This window comes from Pantherophis guttatus, chromosome 1 (genome assembly GCF_059756535.1).
Source record: "Pantherophis guttatus breed Tessera chromosome 1, ASM5975653v1, whole genome shotgun sequence".
Taxonomy (NCBI): Eukaryota; Metazoa; Chordata; class Lepidosauria; order Squamata; family Colubridae; genus Pantherophis; species Pantherophis guttatus.
Window position 1 is genome coordinate 212,278,804 of NC_142063.1, and position 21,002 is coordinate 212,299,805.

The window sequence follows — 21,002 nt, forward strand, 5'->3', positions numbered from 1 at the left end:
CAACAGAAAAAAAGGTTGCCAGGCTATATTTGTGCAATAATTAGACGCAGATGGGAAAATACAGTGAGAGTAAATACTTGCGACTTAGATATGATCAATTTGATCAAAATTCAGACGCTTGGCAACTGGGTCCCCATTGCTCTGTCCCAAGATCATGTGATCCCTTTCTGCAACCTTTTGACAGGCAAAGTCAACGGGGAAACCAGATTCACTTAACAACCAGGTTACTAACTTATCAACTACAGTAACAAATGTGACAAGGAAGGTCGTAATATGGGGCAAAACTCACTTAGCAAATGTCTCACTTAACAATTGAAATTTTGAGCTCAACTGTGGTCATAAGTCGAGGACTACCTGTACAAGTATACTTGTAGTGTTTTGGTTTATCCTACCAAAGGTACTCCCCCACTCCAGATTTTGAATTGAAAAATAATACTAAAGCTACGGACGAACAAAACTGGTAGATTGAAAAAGCATCGGAATAGTTACAGGCGAACCTATAATATATTGATAATACAAAGTAAAATTAAAAGAAGTTCCTCTGAATCAAGTATAACTTTTAATAGCTTTCTGGACAAGTCTTTAATTGTCCTGTCAACAATAGCAATATTGTATATGGCTTGTGTTGCGTGGTGTCATATTGTATGGAGTTTGGTGTATGATATGTGGTATAGTATGGCCATTGCCTTCTTTCCAATTTAGATTGTAACTCCGGCATATCCTGATTATCTCCCAGTTAAATGATCTCCTTAAAAAAAGGAAACCTAGAAATAAATCATTTGTTCCTCTTTCATCTCTAGAAAACACTGCATTTGACTGCATTTGACAGAAACACAATAGCTTCCATAGATGATTTTATATTGGCCTGGGGGGAGGGGGGAGGGGAGAAAAGGAAAGGAGTTAGAAGGAATTGCTGTGGGGATGAGTTTACGGTTTAAGTCTCTATCTAGAACAGGCCTGTCAAACTCCCAGCCTGGCCACGTCCACGCCCAGTTTAGCGAAGGGGAAAAAAGTCCCAATACGTCGCATGATGCTGCCGTGCAGGGGTGAAATCCAGCAGGTTCTGACAGATTCTGGAGAACCAGTAGCGGACATTTTGAGTAGTTCGCAAAACTGCAAATACCACCTTTGGCTGGCCCCAGAGTGCGGTGGGAATGGAGATTTTGTAGTATCCTTCCCCTGGAGTGGGGTGGAAATGAAAAGCCTTGGTGGCGCAGCAGACTAAAGTGCTGTTAAGTAGCACCAGCTGCCTGCAATTACTGCAAGTTCAAATCTCACCAGGCTCAAGGTTAACTCAGCCTTCCATCCTTTCGAGGTAGGTAAAATGAGGACCCAGATTGTGGGGGCAATAAGCTGACTTTGTATAAAAAAAACACCGCTGGGGCGGGGGGAAGTCCTACTAAGCAGGTATATATAAAAGTATGAAGGCTATTGCTTAATGCATTGTAAGCCACCCTGAGTCTCCGGAGAAGGATGGCATATAAATCGAATCAATCAATCAATCAATCAATCAATCAATCAATGGAAATTTTGCAGTATCCTTCCCCTGGAGTGAGGTGGGAATGGAGATTTTGCATTATCCTTTCCCTGCCACATCTACCAAGCCATACCATGCCCACCAAGCCACCCCAACAGAACCGGTAGTAAAAAAAATTGGATTTCACTACTGCCGCCGTGACGACATGAGTTTTACACCCCTGATCTAGAAGATGCACTTTTACAAATGCTTCCCTTGTAATAAGAAATAAAAGGTTAAGTGAGATTCACTTTTGAGGATTTACACATACTGTGAGGAGAACTTCAATTGAAGCTTTTGTTTACTTGTGAGCACATACACAGAAGAAAGATGCATGTGTGGTGGCCTCTGCAGAGGAGACAAGAAGGGCAAATGATGTAAGCTGATTTATAAGACCCATGACAGGTTCCCGAAAACAGCTGCCTTTAACTGGGTCAGTCATGAGTTTATACTAGAGTCTCTTGGGTGAGTTTCAGATCAGTAGCCTTTGCAGAGTAGTCTATTATCTGAGCTGGAAAAATAAAATTGGTTTTTCCCCATGGTAAATATTGAGATCCAGATACAAACACAATTTTGGCAGGAATATGAACAATGTGGCACTTAGATAAACCATAGCCTTCACTTTTGCCCAATCAAACAACCAGAGTTTAAAATCAGCATAAAAAGCATCATAGTTTTAATGGTGCACAGGCAGTCTTAGAAACAAATGCCCAATGTATTATAGGGAACTGCATATCCCAAACACTGCTTAAGTGAGTGGGAAGGAGAGATGGACAGCACAGCTGTTGTTTGCATTGCCTTAGGTACTCTTTGTATCATCACAGCTTCTTTTCTTATAATATCATTTGCTTTGTGTAGATCTAATTAAACACAACTCGATAATATTTTTGCAAGACACACGTGCTGTTCCTATGGTAATCTTTCTTCTAGATTTTGTTTTGGTGCAAAACTATAAACAATACACATTAAATAGTAAGGATGTACTCTTGTGCACCCTTCCTTAGGAATAGAACCACTGAACCCGCTGCAATTTACTTCTGAGTAGAAACACAAAGATGCATTGAAAGTTACAGCCTTAAAAAGCCGAAATGGCAAGATTCTTTTGGTTTAAATATTGCATTCTGAAATTTAGATTTATCAATGTATCAATTTAGATTTATCGCTGACTGCCCCTTGTTTTTCCTTTCGACTTAATTGGGTTTAAGGTTTGGAACTGCGCTCTAAGATTATTCCCTTACAAAGAGTGACTCTGTAGGACAAATTGTTCCCTTCCCTCCCTTCTGACCTATTACCCCTTGAGCATGTGCCACTGGAACTGAATCAGAAACTTGATCTGGCATTGCTTCTGAGCCTCATGAACTACTGGTACAGCAAAATCTGCCTTCTATTATTAAGCAACCCTTTGCCTCCTTCCACACCTTAAATGCTATAATTGTTCTCAGTTCTAGTCATTCCGCCTTTTGATCCTCTGCACACTATTATGAACCTTAAACTAGGATCGGTCAGCCACCTAGTGACTAAGGAAATGTATGACAACCAGGCAGCAATTGTTTCAAATCTTGGCTCGACTCTCTCGTTGGTTTTAACCTGCATGCTCATGGAACTCAACACATTTCCATCCGTTGAAGGGGTCCCTAGCATGCTAAGGCTGAAGTCTATGGTTCTAGATATATACTGGGTCTTCATCAACCATAGAGCTGGGCTTTTTTTTCGGTGTCCTGTTAGGATTGGTGTTATTCAGAACTGAAGGCCTTGAAATATAAAGGTAGTCCTCATTTAGCAACTGCTTTGTTTAGTGGTATCTACGAGACCGCTTTCTGCCACCAGTAGCCTCTCACCGACCAGTACGCTCCCATAGAGAGGGGCTTCTCAGGGTGCCATCGGTCAAACAATGTCGACTGGCGGCCCCCAGGGGGAGAGCCTTCTCTGTGGGGACACCTGCCATCTGGAACGAGCTCCCCCCGGAGATACAGAGGATCCCGGATCAGCGCACTTTCCGCCGTGCCCTCAAAACATTTTTATTCCAGCAGGCTGGCCTGGCCTAACTTCCCTTTTAAATTGCTTTTTAAATTTGTCTTATAAATTGGGGTGGTTTAAATTTGTTTTGGGCCAAAGTATTTAATGTATTTTAAGTGGTTTTTTAACATTTGTACTATGTGTATTTTATCTTTTGGCTGTTTACTGCCCTGAGTCCTTCAGGAGTAGGACGGTATATAAATTAAATAAATAAATAAATAAATAAATAAATAAATAAATAAATAAATAAATAAATAAATAAATAAATAAATAAATAAATAAATAAATAAATAAATAGTGACCATTCACAGTTATAGCAGTTATAACATTGATGAGAAAGTAACTTTGCAACCAGTCCTCCCATTTACAACTTTCACAGATCTGTAAAGCAAAGCAAAGCTGAAGCAAAAGCATAAGCATAAACACAGTCACAGTTTCACTTGTCACCATTTCATTTAATGACTGAGTTGCTGGTCCCAAATATGGCTGCTAAATGAGGACTACCTGTACAAAGTGAGAATTATGCTCCCTAGTACCTATGCTTAAGGAGCTTGGATACAGCCTTTGGGTATTATAGTTAGTGAACATCAAGTCAGAGTCACCCACCTAACTTTCAGGCCTAAAGTGGGATTAGAATTCACTGTCTCCTGGTGATTGGCCAGAGTCACCCAGCTGGTTTTTATGCCTTAAATGGGACTAGAATTCACTGTCTCCTGGTGGTAGGCAAAAGTTCCCAGTGAAGCAGTTCCCAGGCCACAACTTGATCCAATAAGAGAAAGTCCCACTTCTCTGTGTCTTGTGGTGAGCTTCTCTTCAATTTCCCAGAATCCTCTGACATTATGCAAGTACTCCAATGAAGCTACCTAATTGGGTAATGGCATGTCTACAAGCAAATAACCAAGCATTTCCACACTGGGACATCCTATGAGAGACTTTCATCCTTTGCCAGCACAATTCAGAAGCAATATCCTTTGGGAAGAGAGGGAGGTCATGTCCATCCACAATAGTGGATTAAAAACTGATGATTCCCTGGCTCCTTTCTGGTATTAATGTCTATGTCTTCTGCTGTTGTGAACTTTATTAACCATACGAGAGTTATTTATTACAAATATTTATGTGATTACGCAAAAGGGAAATATAGTGTATGTCTCTTTGAGAGAATTGTGTTAAGTAACCTTGACTCAGCAAAGTATCAATTAAATTACTTGGCTGACTGTCAAGCACTGAGTGTTTTTGTTCAGTTGCACCTTCTTCATAATAAATCTTTCCTCTTTATAAGTTTTAAATGCTCTCAGATTAGACAATGAATGTCTAGTCACAAAACTACTAAAATGGCATTGTTTCGTGTCCACAATTCACAATTAAATGCAACAGAAGTATTCCAAGATGGCTGAGAAACCTTTGAAAGAGTTTGAGATAGATAGATAAATAGATAGATAGATAGATAGATAGATAGATAGATAGATAGATATAGATATAGATATAGATATAGATATAGATATAGATATAGATATAGATATAGATATAGATAGATACACACACTTTCTTTACTGCATGGCTGATAGTAGCTAAGGGAGTAAACCATTGATTGGAATATTGATCAGAAGGCAAAAAAATTGTCATGAAAAAATGTTTGCTGCCTATTGAGGTTGGCAGAAAGAAAGATGAATTTCAAACTGCTTTTTGAAGGGCTGTAGATGGTACTTTTACACTATGCAATAGATAAAATATTTATTAATAATTAATAAACTGCTTCTTTTTGTTTGTTTGATGACCTCTAGAACAGGATCTTAAGTGTTGCTGTGAAACTAGACCCCAACCCAAACAATTTTTTCTTAGACCTGCTAAATTGTGAAATGACACCTGTTTACCATTGTTCCATCCAGCAACTCAGAGATTTGTGTGCATGCATAGATATAGAAGGAATTAGAGGTTCGTTCACTTTGTCCAATATTGCGCTGCCTTTAAGGCAGTTGTGAAATCCAGCAGGTTCTGACAGGTTCTAGAGAACCGGTAGCAGAAATTTTGAGTAGTTCGGAGAACCAGCAAATACCACCTTTGGCTGGCCCCAGAGTGGGTTGGGAATGGAGATTTTGCAATATCCTTCCCCCAGGAGTGAGGAGGGAATGGGGATTTTGCAGTACTCCTTCCCCTGAAGTGGGGTGGGAATGGAGATATTGCAGTATCTTTCCCCTGCCATGCGCACCAAGCCACGCCTACCGAACCAGTAGTAAAAAAAACTTGGATTTCACCACTGCTTTAAGGATATTTGTCCTGTCTAACAGGGTTTCAATAGAGTAGAAGAAAATCTGCTTCCAAAAATTATTCCAGGGAATTTACTGATCCATATCAAGTTTGCAGAGTCCAGGCAGCCAAATCCACACTCCATCATGTGCCCTTGAATCACCTGATGAAGCCCAAGTCTGAAGGAATAATTTAATTCCGCTGTCACAGTAATTCAAGACCGGCAGACTTCTGAAAGATGTTACTTAAGCTTTCCACTGGAAGGATTTACTGTCCTTCCCAAGGAAAATATCTTTTCTTACTCGTATTTTTTTTTTTAAGAAAATGTTTTGCAAATTGCATTTTAGTGTACTAATACATTGTATATTGTCTATTAATAATTTTTATGTTTTGGAATTATTCTAAGGTTTGTTTTTCAAAAAGGTGTCAAAAGGAAAGGAAAGCTCAAAGCAATATCTAACAATGTGGCATTCCCATTCTTAAAAGTCACTGAAATAAAACATACAGCAACAGATGCTACTGTGATCACCCCTGTTGACGTTTGAGATAAAACACGAAGGGGAGACAGTAGATTAAATGCAGGCTTTCAGTGAAAAGCAAGTGAATGGGCTAAATATATTATGACACAGCTGTCAGTCTGAGATACCAAAGATAGCAAGTCACCGGTTATTGAGGTTATGATTATAACGTTCAATGTCATAACAGTATCATTGGAATTTTCCTTCTGTTTGCCATTCTGAGTCACATACACTAAAATGACACAGGCCATCTACAGTCATGATGGTCAGGGTTATCTATTCCATATGATTATTGAAAGTATCAATTTCCTGCCATAAATTAGGATTCACCTGACCCATCAACTCCATTTTGGCAAACCCCAGTATTATTTGCATTTCTGTCTTATATTTACCTTTATAGTGCCCAATCCAAAGAACATCTGAAGTGCTGTCCTTCGTGTGTGTGTGTGTGTGTGTGTGTGTGTGTGTGTGTGTGTGTGTGTTGCTCTCTGAGCTTGGTTGTTTGCATACATTTCCTTGCCTAACTAGATAACATCAAGGTTATTGAGTGTATGTGTATGGGTGAGTGGGTGGATGGGTGGGGAATGAATGTAACTTACTACAACACAAGTTCTGAAAAGGATATCACAACCCTGTATCAAAATACACCCGGGGTGGGCTTCAAAAATTTTAGCAAGGGGTTCTCTGCCCAGTTGCTGGATGGGCATGGCCATTGTGGGCGTGGCCTAGTTGGCCTCCTGCACTACAGCAAGGGGGTGTTTTTGTCCTCCCTGGGCTCTGGAGGCTTTGCTTGAACCTCCGGGAGAGTGAAAACGGCCTCTTCAGGCTCTGGAAACCAGAAACAGGCCCGTTTCCTGCCTTCTCGAACTTCTGGTAGGCCCGTTTTTCATCCTCCCCGAGCCTCCGTGCGCGCCCTGCACTTACCTGCATCCAAAACGGGCTGCATGTGGACTCCTGGGACGGGTGGGGTGGGGTGGGCGGGGCCAGCCAGGAATGGGATTTGAGGGTTCTCCAAACTGCACAGAATCTTAGCTAGAGGTTCTCCCGAACCCCTGCGAACCCTCAGCAGCCTACCTCTGAATACACCCCAGTAACAACCAAGGAATACAAATGAACAAAAGCCCTCAAAACCATGTTAAATAAATCAAAAGATGCAATAACCCCAAACCAACACACATAATGAGTAACACTAAGTTCCTCTTTAGTTTCCCAGAATGTTCTGACATTACACAAATCTCCTCATTGGAACTGTTTATACTTTCCTAGTTTGAGCCAATGAGGGAAAGCTCCACTTCTCTATTAATCATGGTGAGCTCCTCCTCAGCCTCCCAGAATCCTCTGGTGGTATGCGAAACAATTTCTAGCCACTAGCTTGATCCAATGAGATGGAGCGTAAGTTCTCAGCAGCCTGTGGTAAACTGCTCTTCAATCTCCCAGAATCCTCTGACACTATGCAAGCACACTCCTAAGGCTACCTAATTGGGTAATGAAAGGTCTGCCAGCTCAGAGAGCAACACCATATTTCAACCCTGTTTTTGTGGCCCATCAGCTGCCAGCAGAGCTAGGTGCAGAGTCAAGTGAGGAGTAGGTAGAGGGAGAGTCTGGCCCAGTTTCGGAGCCTTTCTGATAAGGAAACAGCATCAGAGGCAGAGGCAGAGGCAGAGCCGGGGCCTTCTGTCCTCCCCCAGATGGAGAGGCAGCTGTCTTCAGGGCCTGAGCTGAGTGAGGGGGAGGAACAGATGGGGCCCATCCCAGATGTGTGTATGCATAGAGAGGAGAGGAGAGCAAAGAAAAGCAGTAAGCCAGCTCACAGGGAGAGGCAGACAGATTTCTTGGATAAGAAGGCTGGGTCAGAACACCCTGAGCTTCAGATAAATGTAGACCTTGACTTACAACAGTTCACTTAGTGACCATTTGAAGTTACAACAGCACTGAAAAAAGGAACTTATGACCATTTGTCACACTTATGACCATTGCAGCATCCCCATAGTCACGTGATTTACATTCAGATGTTTGACCGCTGACTCACATTTATGACGCTTGCAGTGTTCCTGGGGCATGTGATCACCTTTTGCGAGCTTCTGGCAAGCAAAGTCAACGGATTTGCTTAACAACCGTGTTACTAACTTAGCAACTGCAGGGATTCACTTCACAAATGTGGTAAGAAAGGTCATAAAAAGGGGGGAAACTCACTTAACAACATACATTTTGGGTTCAATCGTGGTTGTAAATTGAGGACTACCTGTATTCTCTGTTGAAAGTTCTTTTTTGCTGTCAAATTGAGAGCTGGCCTTCCTGAAAGGAATGAAAATATGACACTGCAGCCTTGCTTGGGAAGTGCAGAGGATAATGCAGTCATCAGACTGATGGGGGGCCCTGAAAGGCCCCCCCCCCCGCTTGTCTTTTAATTAATTTTTAACATTGTTTTTAATCATCCTTGCTTCTATTTAAATTTTAACTTTTCTTTCCTGTTCTAATATTTTACTGTACACCACCCAGAATGCCTCTATGAGGTAGATGGGTGGTTCCAAAAATAAGAGAGGGAGGGAGGGAGGGAGGGAGAGAGAGAGAGAGAGAATAAGGTATTTCTTTCATTCATTCATATCTATCATATTCCTGTATCTTTACCTTTAAAGTTATTGTGTATTTAGTGTTTTCACCTATTGAACCACACAAAAGTAAAATGTTAATCTTATATCTTCACCATACCCTTATTGTTCTTCTTTAGGTATAACTTCCATTATTAAGACATTTAGCAAGACTAACTCCAACAGAAGACTCAAAACTATTTTTGTTCTGAATCACTTATTTACCACCTGAAAATGAGCATTACAGAACTTTGCCATCCTTTTATTCATATTCCACATACACTGAGAGTGTCAAATTCACGCTCTTTCCGCGGTGACCTGAAGACATGGCTTTTCCAACAAATTGCCTGATCTGCTAGGAGTCTTAGTTTTAACTCTTGGGGATTTTAATTGGATTATTTTAGTATTAATTTTATTGTTCCGTTGTTTTATCTTTGTGAGCCGCCCCGAGTCCTTCGGAAGAAGGGCGGCATATAAGTATGAATAAACTAAACTAAACTAAACATCACTATCTGCAGAAAAGTCTTCTTTGTCTATCATGGATTGTACTGCTCAGTCAGACCCATCAAGAAATTCTGAAAAAGCATTTCCTAATGAGAGAAATATCCCTACATGTATCTACCTCCCCTTTATAAAACTTAATAGAAGCAGAGAACTGAGACCCACTTGCAAAGTCTATTTCATTTATCAGAGGCTTAATCATCTGAGTTAAATGGAAAGCTGTGACTCAGACAGACAAAAGCACAGGAAGAATTAAGGTTCAGTGTGCTTTTTAACCATCCGAGAAATTTGTGATGGATCCAAAAATCAAATTTGCAAGTTCTTCTCATGCAAAAATCCAATCCTTGCTATACTGCCCTCTCCAACAATTGCATTTAGGAGTGAGGCTAGGCTTTTTAAGAGTTGCTATTATTAGACCACCGGGAGTCAGGAAACCTTGCTGATTGCAAGGTTTTGCAAATGTTTCAAATGTGGTCCCAACCTTCCTGCCTCTCCCCTAATATGAAAGTTTGCAGAAATGATACAGAATAAAGCTTGCAACATCCAATCTCCCTACTGCTGTTTTTCAAAAACAGTAGTAGTTCACATTTTTCAGAAAGCAAGATCCATCTCAGAGCAGTCTTTAAATTTTTTTGCTCTTTTAGGTATACAAAAATTGCAAAACTCAGAATGAAATTAAATTTTAGCTAGCCAAATATGCCCAAAAAGCAATGTTTCTCTATAGTCCAACAATGTTAAAATGGGGGAAATAGTTTTTCAAGAGACATTAGAATGTCCATTAGAATGGCACCCAATAACAATTTGAAAGAAAACAAAACAAAACAATATATACTATTTAAACTGCATGCAATATAAAAGATGCATCTTTCCTCCCTTCTCTGCCCTATTTCTATTCTTTTTGCCAAGCTGAAAACTAAAGGAACCAAAGAAACCTCTCTACCCATTTGCACCAATTCAACACAGCTTTGCAATTTGAATCAATATGACCAGGACTGTGCCCTGAGCCTGTAATCTGCAAAAGCCAAGGTGTCCTCTAATTCCGACATCTAATTTCTGCTCTAGATCAGGAGGCCTTACCCAAGACCAAGGCGACTCAGTATCTTCAGATGGCATCTTGAGATGATTCTTTTCCTCCATTGCCAGAGGGCTAATGCTGCCAAGGACGTTAACACTGATTTAAATTTCAACCTGAAACAAACACCCTGCCTTAAAGCAATGGGTCGTTGACAACAAAGATGCAGACAGAATAATTTCCCAGCGATTCAGTTTGCTTGCTAGTTTAGCCTGCTCATGTTTTTGGAACCTTAGCCTGGAAGAGAAACATGAGCTCTGTAATCTGGTACCCGCTGGCTTGGCAGCTGACTCCTCAAGTAGCCCTGTTAAATCATAAGCCTCCTGTAAAAAGGTGTTTACGTGTCTAGAGAAAAATAACTACCAACCTTTTGCATGGGGATGAACAATTCAGAGATTTATTCTTCCATTAAGAGTGAGGAAGGGGATGTAGGGCAAGATGGAAGTTGATAACTGTTAGTGTTGTTCAAAGAAAAAAACCTCACTGGGGTTCTGCTAGACTATGATAAAACTCCTAGTATTTAAAAATATGATTATTCATTCAAGATGAACCTTATAGACTAGAGGGCAGCAGAAGCCATTTGGAGGTCATGTGAATCTGGTTATGGAAGTTGGCAAAAATACCCTGTTTAGCACGGGATATCCAGATGTATTTCTTACAGCCCTGACCCACTAAAAATGACAGCAGCAAACCAACTTTCTTGTGTGACAAGTTGTTTCAGACACGATGCTATTAGCTATTTTATGGTTGCACAATTGTAGCTTACGGTCATCGATTTATTCTTTAACACTGTTCGAAGCTCTCATGATTTTGTTCCCCAAAGAAATAATTGGATTCTCCAAATGATCAAATATGGGAAATTGCATCTGGATTTTATTTTATTTCACTACAGGGGCGGGGGGAGAAAATCCACCATCTTCTTCTGAGCAAGTGTATCTTAAGTGTATCTTGAGGTCATGGTGAACTATCAGTGTGGGCTCTGATAAAAACAAACAAACACCAATGACCAGACTCCTTAATTTCAATAGTGCAGGCATAGATTTGTTTTTTGTTTTTTTTTAAATAGTGGAATTTAAAAGTGCTTAGCTCTGAATAGATCACAGCCCATATAGATGAAGTGCTTAACACTTTTTGCCACTGGAGAAATTGAATTACAAGCAGTGTCATGTCCCTTTACAAGAATGTTCCTGAAAATTAGACATTTTAATTTTAATTAAAATTAAAGAAATGAAGAACTGGTTGCCCATCAAGGAGTTAGAAAGGACAATCAATTTGTCCTTTTCCTGTGGTGATTTATTGCCAAGTCCTTTGACAGATGAAGTTTTCCAGCATTTAACCATCTGATGATTCCTTATCCCCATTCCAGTGCTGATAGCTGTAAATTCTGTTATAAGCAGAAAATGAATTGCACTGAAGCAGGCCTCTGGTCTGTGGTCGGAGTTCTCTTCTTCTGGTTTAGCCCTAGGAAAAAATGTCTTTTTTTTTCTGACATAATACAAAATGTCAGAGAACATTCCCTGTGGCCAACCGCTGATGTTTGTGCTGCACAGTTCAAAAATGGGCTACTTTCAAGGCAGATACATCTCTGAATATATCACTGAATTTTAAAAAACTTTTCCATTACATTAGAAGTTCTACTATGGTTGAAGGTTTTAGGGAATCTGGAAAGGAAATGTCTTTGAAACAATGACCCAACAGGTCATGGGTTGTCTAACATACTATTAAAACTCTGTTCGTCTGTGTATAATCTTTAGCTGGATGAAACAGTGTATTGTAGGCAACAGTTATTGAATGAAGGTACTTCAAAAAGGGCTAATTTACAAAATATATTCAAAATCCAGAACCCGTGACTCCTGTGGGCTTGAAATTTTATAAAACACTTTATACATAAAAGTTATCATAAAACATTAGTGACATAATACAAAATGTCATAGAACATGTCCTGTGGTCAACTCTCAATATTTGTGATAAACAGTTCAATATGGGCTACTTTCAAGGCGATACATCTCTGAATATCTCCCTCAATATTTCCCACTCTCTCTTTTCCAATGAGATTAGATCAGGGGCAAAATTCAAAATTTTTCCCTACCGGTTCTGTGGGCATGGCAGGAGAAGGATATTGCAAAATCCCCATTCCCTCCCCACTCCTGGGGGAAGGATATTGCAAAATCTCCATTCCCACCCCACTCTGGGGCCAGCCAGAGGTGGTATTTGCCGGTTCTCTGAACTACTCAAAATTTCCGCTACCGGTTCTCCAGAACCTGTCAGAATCTGCTGGATTTCACCCCTCGATTAGATATTAAAAGCTCTGTTATTGTTGAAGGCATTGAGGAAACTGGACAGGAACTATCTTCTTATCAGGGTCCTATAAATGCTTCCACTTTAAAAATTATCTAGAACAAACAATGGTTCTGAGATTAGGACGAGGGAAATCATTACAGTAGCATCTTCTAGAATCATCTGCCCAGTGTTGTGGCCTATCCAATGTAATGAGGACGGGCTTTGAATCACCCCAGCAATGGAAAGGGGTGATTGTGGAAGATGCTCAAAATTACTAGTAGGGTAAAGGCCTAAGTGTCCATTTTCATTAAAATGGAAATATAAGGCTCAATCCCTTGGACAGTTGTTTTCTGCAATTCCCACTAAGTCTGATACACACTGCCAAGCTCTTCATGAATGGGACAACTGTCCAGTTCCTTTTTGCCTCTAGTGCTCTACCCAAATCTTTTTCACAATAGCTGTTCACTTACCAGCTGCACTATATACTAAGAATGGAGCATTTTCTGCCTACTGACTTCTAATTCAAGAAAAGGTTAAGAAGGGAATCTACGTCTAAATGTTGAACCATACCACCCCAAATATTGCCTGACAAAATAATATCTATAATTTATACAACCAAAACAAAGACAAAGAGAGCCTATAAACAATTCAACTACAACAAGCAGTAATTCCACCCTGCTCCTAACACAAAAGGAACAGTTTAAACATCTTAAATTATAAAAGGTACTGACACAGTCTGAAATTATAAACACAAATGTGTCAAATAAAATAGAATTATAATACAGATATTTCAAATTTGCCTACATTTTTGTCTACATTATGTTTTTTTTAAAAAAAAGTTCAGCTGAACATTTAAGTTCCCCAACTATTTTCACAACTTATTTTTGGTTGAAAGAGACCTCCTTGAAGTTGTCAGATAATTTCTTATTAAATATGCCGTCCTGTCAAAAAAAAGAGGGGCTTGTCTTCTTTGGCATTGGCAGTTTGAAACTCATCTCTTAGCCGGAATTGCCACTCATCTTCCAGTTCCAGCCGGACAACAGTTTGGCGAAGGGAGTTTCTATCTTGGCAAATGACACATAAGGTGGCACCTGTGGAAATTATTATTATTAGCATTTGTATTACATATACATAACTAGTAGAAAAGAATATTGTAGCTCAGGGTTGAACGGTGGGGTCCTTAGTAATCTCTGACCTTAGTTGTTTTCTTGCAGACGTTTCATTACCCAACTAGGTAATATCATCAGTGCCAGAAGGAAGTGGGGTTTGTTCTCTTTTTATATACTAGAGGCTTGCCCAGTCAGTATTGGTGAGGATGTTTTTAATTATGGAACGAAATCAAGGAACCACTAAGAACACTCCCACGATCACAGATAGGGCCAGCCATAAACCACGTAAACAGAGAGCAAATCCCACTCCTTGTATCACTGATATTACCTAGCTGGGTAGTGAAACATTTTCAAGAAAACAACCCAAGTTCGGAGAGCACCAAGGACCCCTCAGATACATAACTCTCTGAACTAAAAACAAAAATCATACACAACAGCCGGCACCCAAATCCCAGCTCTCAATTGTGGAATAGCTTAAAAGACATTATTTGTCAAAAGGAGAAACACTGAAAGGACAACCGTTTTAACAATCAAGAACACCAAGCAATCTCTTAGAAATATGCTTGTCTCCTGCCTTCTTTCCCTCCCTGTGTCATAGGATACCTTTCATAGGTGGCAAAATAATTCATATCTCCTTCCACTTGCTGAATATAGTATTTAGAATAAGTGGGCATTAGAGCAGTCAATCAAACATGATGGTGCAGGGCACCTCCTGCAGTTTATATTCCAGGGAAGTGGGGAGATGTACGAAACTAAGGGGAGAGAGATTTGGGAGATGTAAGTGAAAAGAGAGATCTGAGGAAAAGTCATAGTCTTAGCTCTAAAATAACCTCTGCTTGTCAGGAAAAGGTCACATATTTGGCACCAAGGAAGCAGGGATTGACAATCATAGATATGTGGTAATAATAAAGGAATCTGGTTCCAACCAATTTTAAATTATTATTAAATATTTATTCGGCTTCTTATTGAAACAAAGAAAAGAGGAGAAAACCAAAACAATTTCCAATACAAGAAAGATTTTTTTGGGTGGTAGCAAACAATGGATCTTTTAAAGTTATCCATGGAGTAATAGGGTAAACCTTAGGGAGGGAGGGAGGGAGGGAGGGAGGGAAGGAGGGAAGGAAGGAAGGAAGGAAGGAAGGAAGGAAGGAAGGAAGGAAGGAAGGAAGGAAGGAAGGAAGGAAGGAAGGAAGGAAGGATCCATCAGAACAATTAGGGTATATGACATTATTCCTTATAAAACATTTAGCTTCCTTCTTGGCAATTAGATTCATCAAAATGCTATTTTAGAAGCAGATCAGGTTCCTTATTCCCAGGCAGCTAATCTGTTTCTGCACTGAATAGATGTTTTTTCCTGGAAGGTTCTTTTTTTTTTCCCCTGAGTAGTTTTTCAAGTAGGAAAGTTCAAGTATCAGAGACTCAGATGCTTTTGTCCTGCCTGCCTGCTTCAAAGATGTCAAGTCACTCTATGTGTCAGCAGCAACCTCTTACCTTTCAAAAAGTGGAATTTCTTCAAGAAGCTGGCTACAACAAAGGAATCACAGAGATACAGCAAGAGTCCACTGAATATCATCTCAGAGCAGCTGACATTCAGAGAATGAGGCCGGGAACTAACATAACAAACTGCAATCTGTTTGCAAGAGGAACAAAACGGCAAAAATGGTTTACTCTCCATCCAGAGACAATTCAGGTTAGTAGCATTATTGAACAGTTATGGCCACAGAAACATTGACATCAGATTCAGATTGTGCTGGGTATCATGGAATCCATTTATAGCAGATAAAATGAATAAATATATTTTTCCAGATGTACCAAATGTGTACCAAATGCTTGTTCTCAGCAGAGTTCTCTTACAGCTAGTACATATCTTTTTATTTTATAAATAATTTGGCATGCTACAGTTAGTGATAAGTTATTTTTTCTTACATTTATGTAGTCATTTCATCACTGAATGGCCTTTAAAGAGAGGTTATATAAATCGTCTCTCATTTAATAACACATTAACTAAACTGCAGATGCTGGCTCTCCTAGGAGCTTGGCCTCATCCCTAATCATGTGTAACTGAAACAATAGCATCTCCTTTTCCTTTTTGCCACTTCCTTTCTCTTATTTTATTGTTTCCTCTGCAGCAAACATTTGTCTCTGGCAAGGAATCTGTCCCAGTGCACCCATAGTTAAGTTACTCGATAACACTTGTAGAGACATTCAGTTGCTGTCTCATTCTGACAAAGCTGGAAAAATCCACCACAGCAGGTAGCTGCACTGGTACCGCCACTCAGCTATTCATCTTGGCATGGCACACTTGCTTTTTCTGAAAAAAAGGGGCAAAGCCCAACCATTTCAATCATGTCAGGAAAAACAATTGGTTCCTCTCCATTTCTGAGAGGTGAAGAAGTCCAAAACCCAGGAGCATTTGGACCAACCTTTTGGAATGGCCTCCTCTTGAAGATTTGTTTGTCTCCAATATTATCTATCTTCTGGAACATGTTGAAAACAGGACATTTGTAGAAGGTTTTGGGGGCCCATAGAATGTATTGAAGGAAGTGGGGAGGGAGAAATTGTATTTATAAGGTGTTCTTGTCTTGTTACAATATTTGCTTATCTTTGTGAGCTGCCAAGATACTTTTGTGACTATGGCAGAATATACATTTGATAAATAAATAAATTCAGAGAGTGATAGCCTCAGATAATAAGAAGTTTCTCTGGAACAGGTAATAAAAAAATGCTTTAAAAGTAAAAAAAAAAAATCCCCCCAAAAATGGCCTGAACCGGTAGCATTTCACCCCTGCCTCCAGGTACTGTTAAATAACAATCCTAGAAGCAGGATGAGCAATAATGAATGCTGGGAGTTGAGGTTCAGCTACATTTGAAGGGCATGTGCACATGTGGTGGTGATGATGATGATGATGTTTCCATTCAGTCATGTCTGATTCCTGGTGATTTTATGGGCCAGATCTCTCCACATCTTTCAATCTTGCACTACTTCTTTGAGTTTTTCTATGCTCTGGCAGGTGTCAGCTTTGATGGTATCCAGCCACTGTGTTCTTTGACAGCCTGGTTTCCTTTTACTTCTAACTCTTCCAAACATAATTGCTTTCTCCAGTACATGCATATATTTTATTTTTATATTTATATACAGTATTTTAATTAATACAGAAGTTGATTACCTGTGGTCCTAAATTAAGGTAACAATCCACAGATAGCACTGGCTGGTTATAATTCTTCAGTGAAAGAGGGAAGAAGCGATGGCTGTGATACTGGAGATATTTTTCAAGCAATAACTGAGCAGGAGCTGCCAAGAATGTATGCTTGCTGTCAGGGGCACATATATATTGAGCTGGACCAATACTCATTAAATTATCTGACACCTGAAAAGAAAACAATGACGGTGATAGTGATTTCTTTTTAAGCAGTGACTTTTTGGAATAAGGTTAAAAAATACATGTAGCTGAACAAAATCACATAACTGAGGGAGAAAAATTTTCAGATGTCTCACTTATTTGAAAGTATGTATTTAAACACGCACATAGATACAAATATGAAGACACACAAACACATATATTTCAGAAGCGTGTTGAGAGCTTAGATATCACTTTGACATATGGACATGATTGTGATTGGGCCTTTTGATCACTTGCTTCCAAAAGAAAAAAAAAATCTTTTTAACGATTTATTTATTTATTTATTGGCCACTTATCTCGCGAATGTGACTTACACATCCAGTTAGAACAATAAAAAATAATATTAACAAAGAAATAAAACCTACAATGGTCACCAAGGATAACCCAAACCAAAATAATAACGAAAACCTCTAAAGAGACCTTCAGTGTTTTACAAAAGCTCTGCAGGATTGGGGCCAACCTAATCTTGAAGATATGGTGTTCCAAAGCACGGGTACCCTTTAATTGATTTATCGGACTCCCCAGCTCAATCAATGTGGCTTTGGGTGCTGTGCACAAAAAAACAAATAACAAATTTAAAAAATCCTTGTAATATTAAAAAAATGTATCCAAAATATAAAATGATGGCCAAACAGGATAATTAGATAACCAAAAGGGACTGAATTTAACTGAATCCCCCCCCAAAAAGACAAGTCTTAACAGTTTTTCTAAAGACAAATAGAGTTGAAGTTTGGTGTAGATCTGGGAGCGGGGGAGGGGGGGAGATGAGATCAGAGCAGAGGGACAGCAACCAAAAAGACACATACTTCTAGGTTGCATGAGATGGCAAATTTCAAAAGAGGGAACCTAAGCATTGTGAGAGTGTGTGAGGTGGGCAGATGTTCTTGAAATAAGGCAGTTCTGCAAGTTCCCAGTCTTTTGCCGTGGAGGGCTTTAAAAGTGGTAATCAGCACCTTGAATCTCTCCTGGAAATCTATTGGGAGCAGAATTCAGTGCGCCCGCCTCCCCCAGTGCGTATGCGTATGCAACCCCTCCCATGTTCCCCCTGTTTTTAGCATGTGATGGCACAGAGGGCCCCGTAGGCCTGTTTTTCCCTCTCCCCAGGCTCCTAGAAAGCCTCTGGAGCCTGGGGAGAGTGAAAAACAGGCCTTCCAGGCCCATCAGAAGTTGGGAAGCGGGCCGTTTCCAGTCTCCAGAGGGCCTCTGGTGGGATGGGGAAGGCCGTTTTTGCCCTTCCCCCCCCCGCCCGGAGGCCCTCCAGAGGCCGGAAACAGTCCATTTCCCAACTTCCGGTGGGCCCAAAAGGCCCGAAAATCAGCTGGCCAGTGTGCTGGAGCTGAGCTAGGGCAACGTTCGTGTGCCCAGAGATATGGCTCCGCATGCTACCTGTGACACGTTTGCCATAGGTTCGCCATCACGGACCTATAACTACCCACACTGCTGCATTCAGAACCAAATTTCACATGGCTGTACAATAGAGCAGAGTTGTCAAACTCCCAGCCCACAGGCCAAATGCGTCATGCGCTGGCCATGCCCACGCCCGATTTAATGAAGGGGGGGAAATATGTCACGTGATGCCGCCATGGTGATGTGAGTTTGATACCCCACGATAGAGGGTTGCAATAGTCCCATTAGAAGGCAGCTAAACCATAAATGTCCATAGCCAAAGCCTCCCAAACCAGGAATAGGTGGAACTGGTAGACAAGCTGCAGTTGTGCAAAGGCTAGCCTAGCTACAGCTGCCACCTGCTCTTTGAGCAAGAGCTGACAGGAAACTCCCTTCACCAAACAGCTGTTCACCTGGATCATGTTGTAGATTTGGAGGCAAGACCTGATCCTAAAATTGGAACTCAGTTTAGATCACCCCATTTGCTTAACCTCAGAATCTAGTATCTATGTGTAACTTGGGAGTTAGTAGGTACTCTGTTCCTGAAGTCTCACCTTTGATTTGATATGAAAGGACCTTTGCCCTCCTACTGCTATTTGTTTCTTCATGACACTAAATCGATTGAATCGGCAGATTCTCAAGCCTGCACTGTGGACGCGTAGATTGAAATCCACATCATCACAAACAAATCTGTTGGGAAGAACAGAAGATTTGACTTTTAAAGAACAGTGTGGATTCCTGTAATTTTGATAGAAAGTCCTTATGAATACAATAGAAATACTGTACTGTATGGGCCAAGATTGGCACCGACGGTAACAGGACCTGTTTAAAAAGGCATGACATTGATATTTGTCCAAGGGAACTGATGGTCTGACATCATAGGGATAAGTCTAAAAAAATTTTTTTCATGATATTAAATGGTTCATAGTGTTTCTTACAGATCCGAACTACCATTTCATTGGAGCTATTTTTAGCAGGAAAATAATGTGCTAATTCCACGTTTTTCTTGACTTATTTTTATTTCTTTTTTAAAAATGCATATTTGCAGATACAAATATGTCCTTAGTACGTTGTAAGATTTGACCCTAAAATAAAGAAGAATCATAAAATGAAAAATATTCAACATCCTTTTGAATCAGTAAGCATAATGGAATGAGCTATCACAATATAACTTGGTTTCTTCCAAGCTGTTGTCCTCTGGATCAGGGGTGGGTTCTACTTACCTTTACTACCTTTACTACCAGTTTGCAACAGGAGCACGTGTGCGCATGCACAGAAGCTTCTGCGCACGCGCGGATCACCAAATATGACGTCAGGGCGGGTGGGTTAGGGTTAGGGTTTTACTACTGGTTCTCAAGAACCAGACAGAACCGGGGGCAACCCACCACTGCTCTGGATGTATTAAAGCTGCCCTTAAAGTTACCCAACCATTGGGTTCATCAGTTATGCTGGCTGCAAATGCTAGAAACTGTAATCTCAATAAATCTATACGGCACCTGGTTAGGAAGAGCTGGCTCCCTTAATCAGACTTGGCTCACCTGTTCTGGTTATACTGGACATTCTGGGTCAGGTCCACATTCAGCATGATGAAGTCATGCACATGGCAACATGAGAATGGCTCCTTGATATCTCCACTCCTAGTTTTACTGGACCATTTCCTCATGCTAACCAAGGCATAGTGGGTGACATTGGGAGTTGATTCAATGTGCTGAAGAATTTGCTTTAGGGAAATATTCTTTTCTCTCCAGGTATATTCACTGCAAGAGATCAGGAAATAATTTCAAATCAAATTAGGTTTTTTTAAAAATAAAAAAAGTTTTCATCACCACAGAAAATAGCCATTTACCTTTTTCTGTCACCAGAACAATCAATTTCAACAGCATTCCACATCACACAGGAATCATCAGAGATGACAATGAAAGGCCAAACATCTTGAGGCTTAATGCCAAGCTCTTCCTGCCGATTTCGTTCCAGCTCCAAATTATGGTAAGACAGTTCTTTTATTAGGAAGTGAGCAGCTCCTACAACCAAGCCAGAGAAGCAGAGTGAGCTGCCAATAAGGGAAAGTGGAAGTTTCATTTTAGCTCAATGCCTTTAGCTATACAATCAAAATTTTCTTGGGCTGCTCAAAATATTTAGATGGTTGTGAATTGTAACAGATACATCAATGAGATCTACTATACATGACTTCATTTGTACAATAACAAAATCAAAATAATCTTTTGTGTGTTGTGCATTGAATTGAAGTCATAAAATCATTCACAATCATAATTTTCAAATACATTTTTATAACATCTTTTTCATTCAGCCTGTTATAATATCATGGCCACCAAGCCTACAAATAAAAACTGTTTGGCTTCATTTGTTATTG

The 21,002-nt window shown here is 40.1% G+C and overlaps 2 protein-coding genes across 7 annotated transcripts in view; both read right to left on the minus strand.

Moving 5' to 3' along the window:
* The window catches only part of LPIN1 (lipin 1), a 105,904-nt gene extending 95,301 nt beyond the window's left edge, over positions 1-10,603 (minus strand). For both annotated transcript variants that reach the window (XM_034432120.3, XM_034432117.3), the window contains exon 1: positions 10,461-10,603. In XM_034432120.3, the coding sequence (XP_034288011.2) occupies positions 10,461-10,520 (60 nt within the window). In that variant the 5' untranslated portion in view covers positions 10,521-10,603. The remainder of the gene's footprint in view (positions 1-10,460) is intronic.
* Positions 10,604-11,639: 1,036 nt separating this feature from the next.
* Positions 11,640-21,002, minus strand: part of GREB1 (growth regulating estrogen receptor binding 1) — a 98,617-nt gene continuing 89,254 nt past the window's right edge. For all 5 annotated transcript variants that reach the window (XM_034432114.3, XM_034432112.3, XM_034432115.3 and 2 more), the window contains 6 exons: positions 20,478-20,652; positions 20,170-20,388; positions 19,186-19,321; positions 17,012-17,212; positions 15,336-15,474; positions 11,640-13,826 (listed from right to left, as the gene is read on the minus strand). In XM_034432114.3, the coding sequence (XP_034288005.2) occupies positions 13,663-13,826; positions 15,336-15,474; positions 17,012-17,212; positions 19,186-19,321; positions 20,170-20,388; positions 20,478-20,652 (1,034 nt within the window). In that variant the 3' untranslated portion in view covers positions 11,640-13,662. The remainder of the gene's footprint in view (positions 13,827-15,335; positions 15,475-17,011; positions 17,213-19,185; positions 19,322-20,169; positions 20,389-20,477; positions 20,653-21,002) is intronic.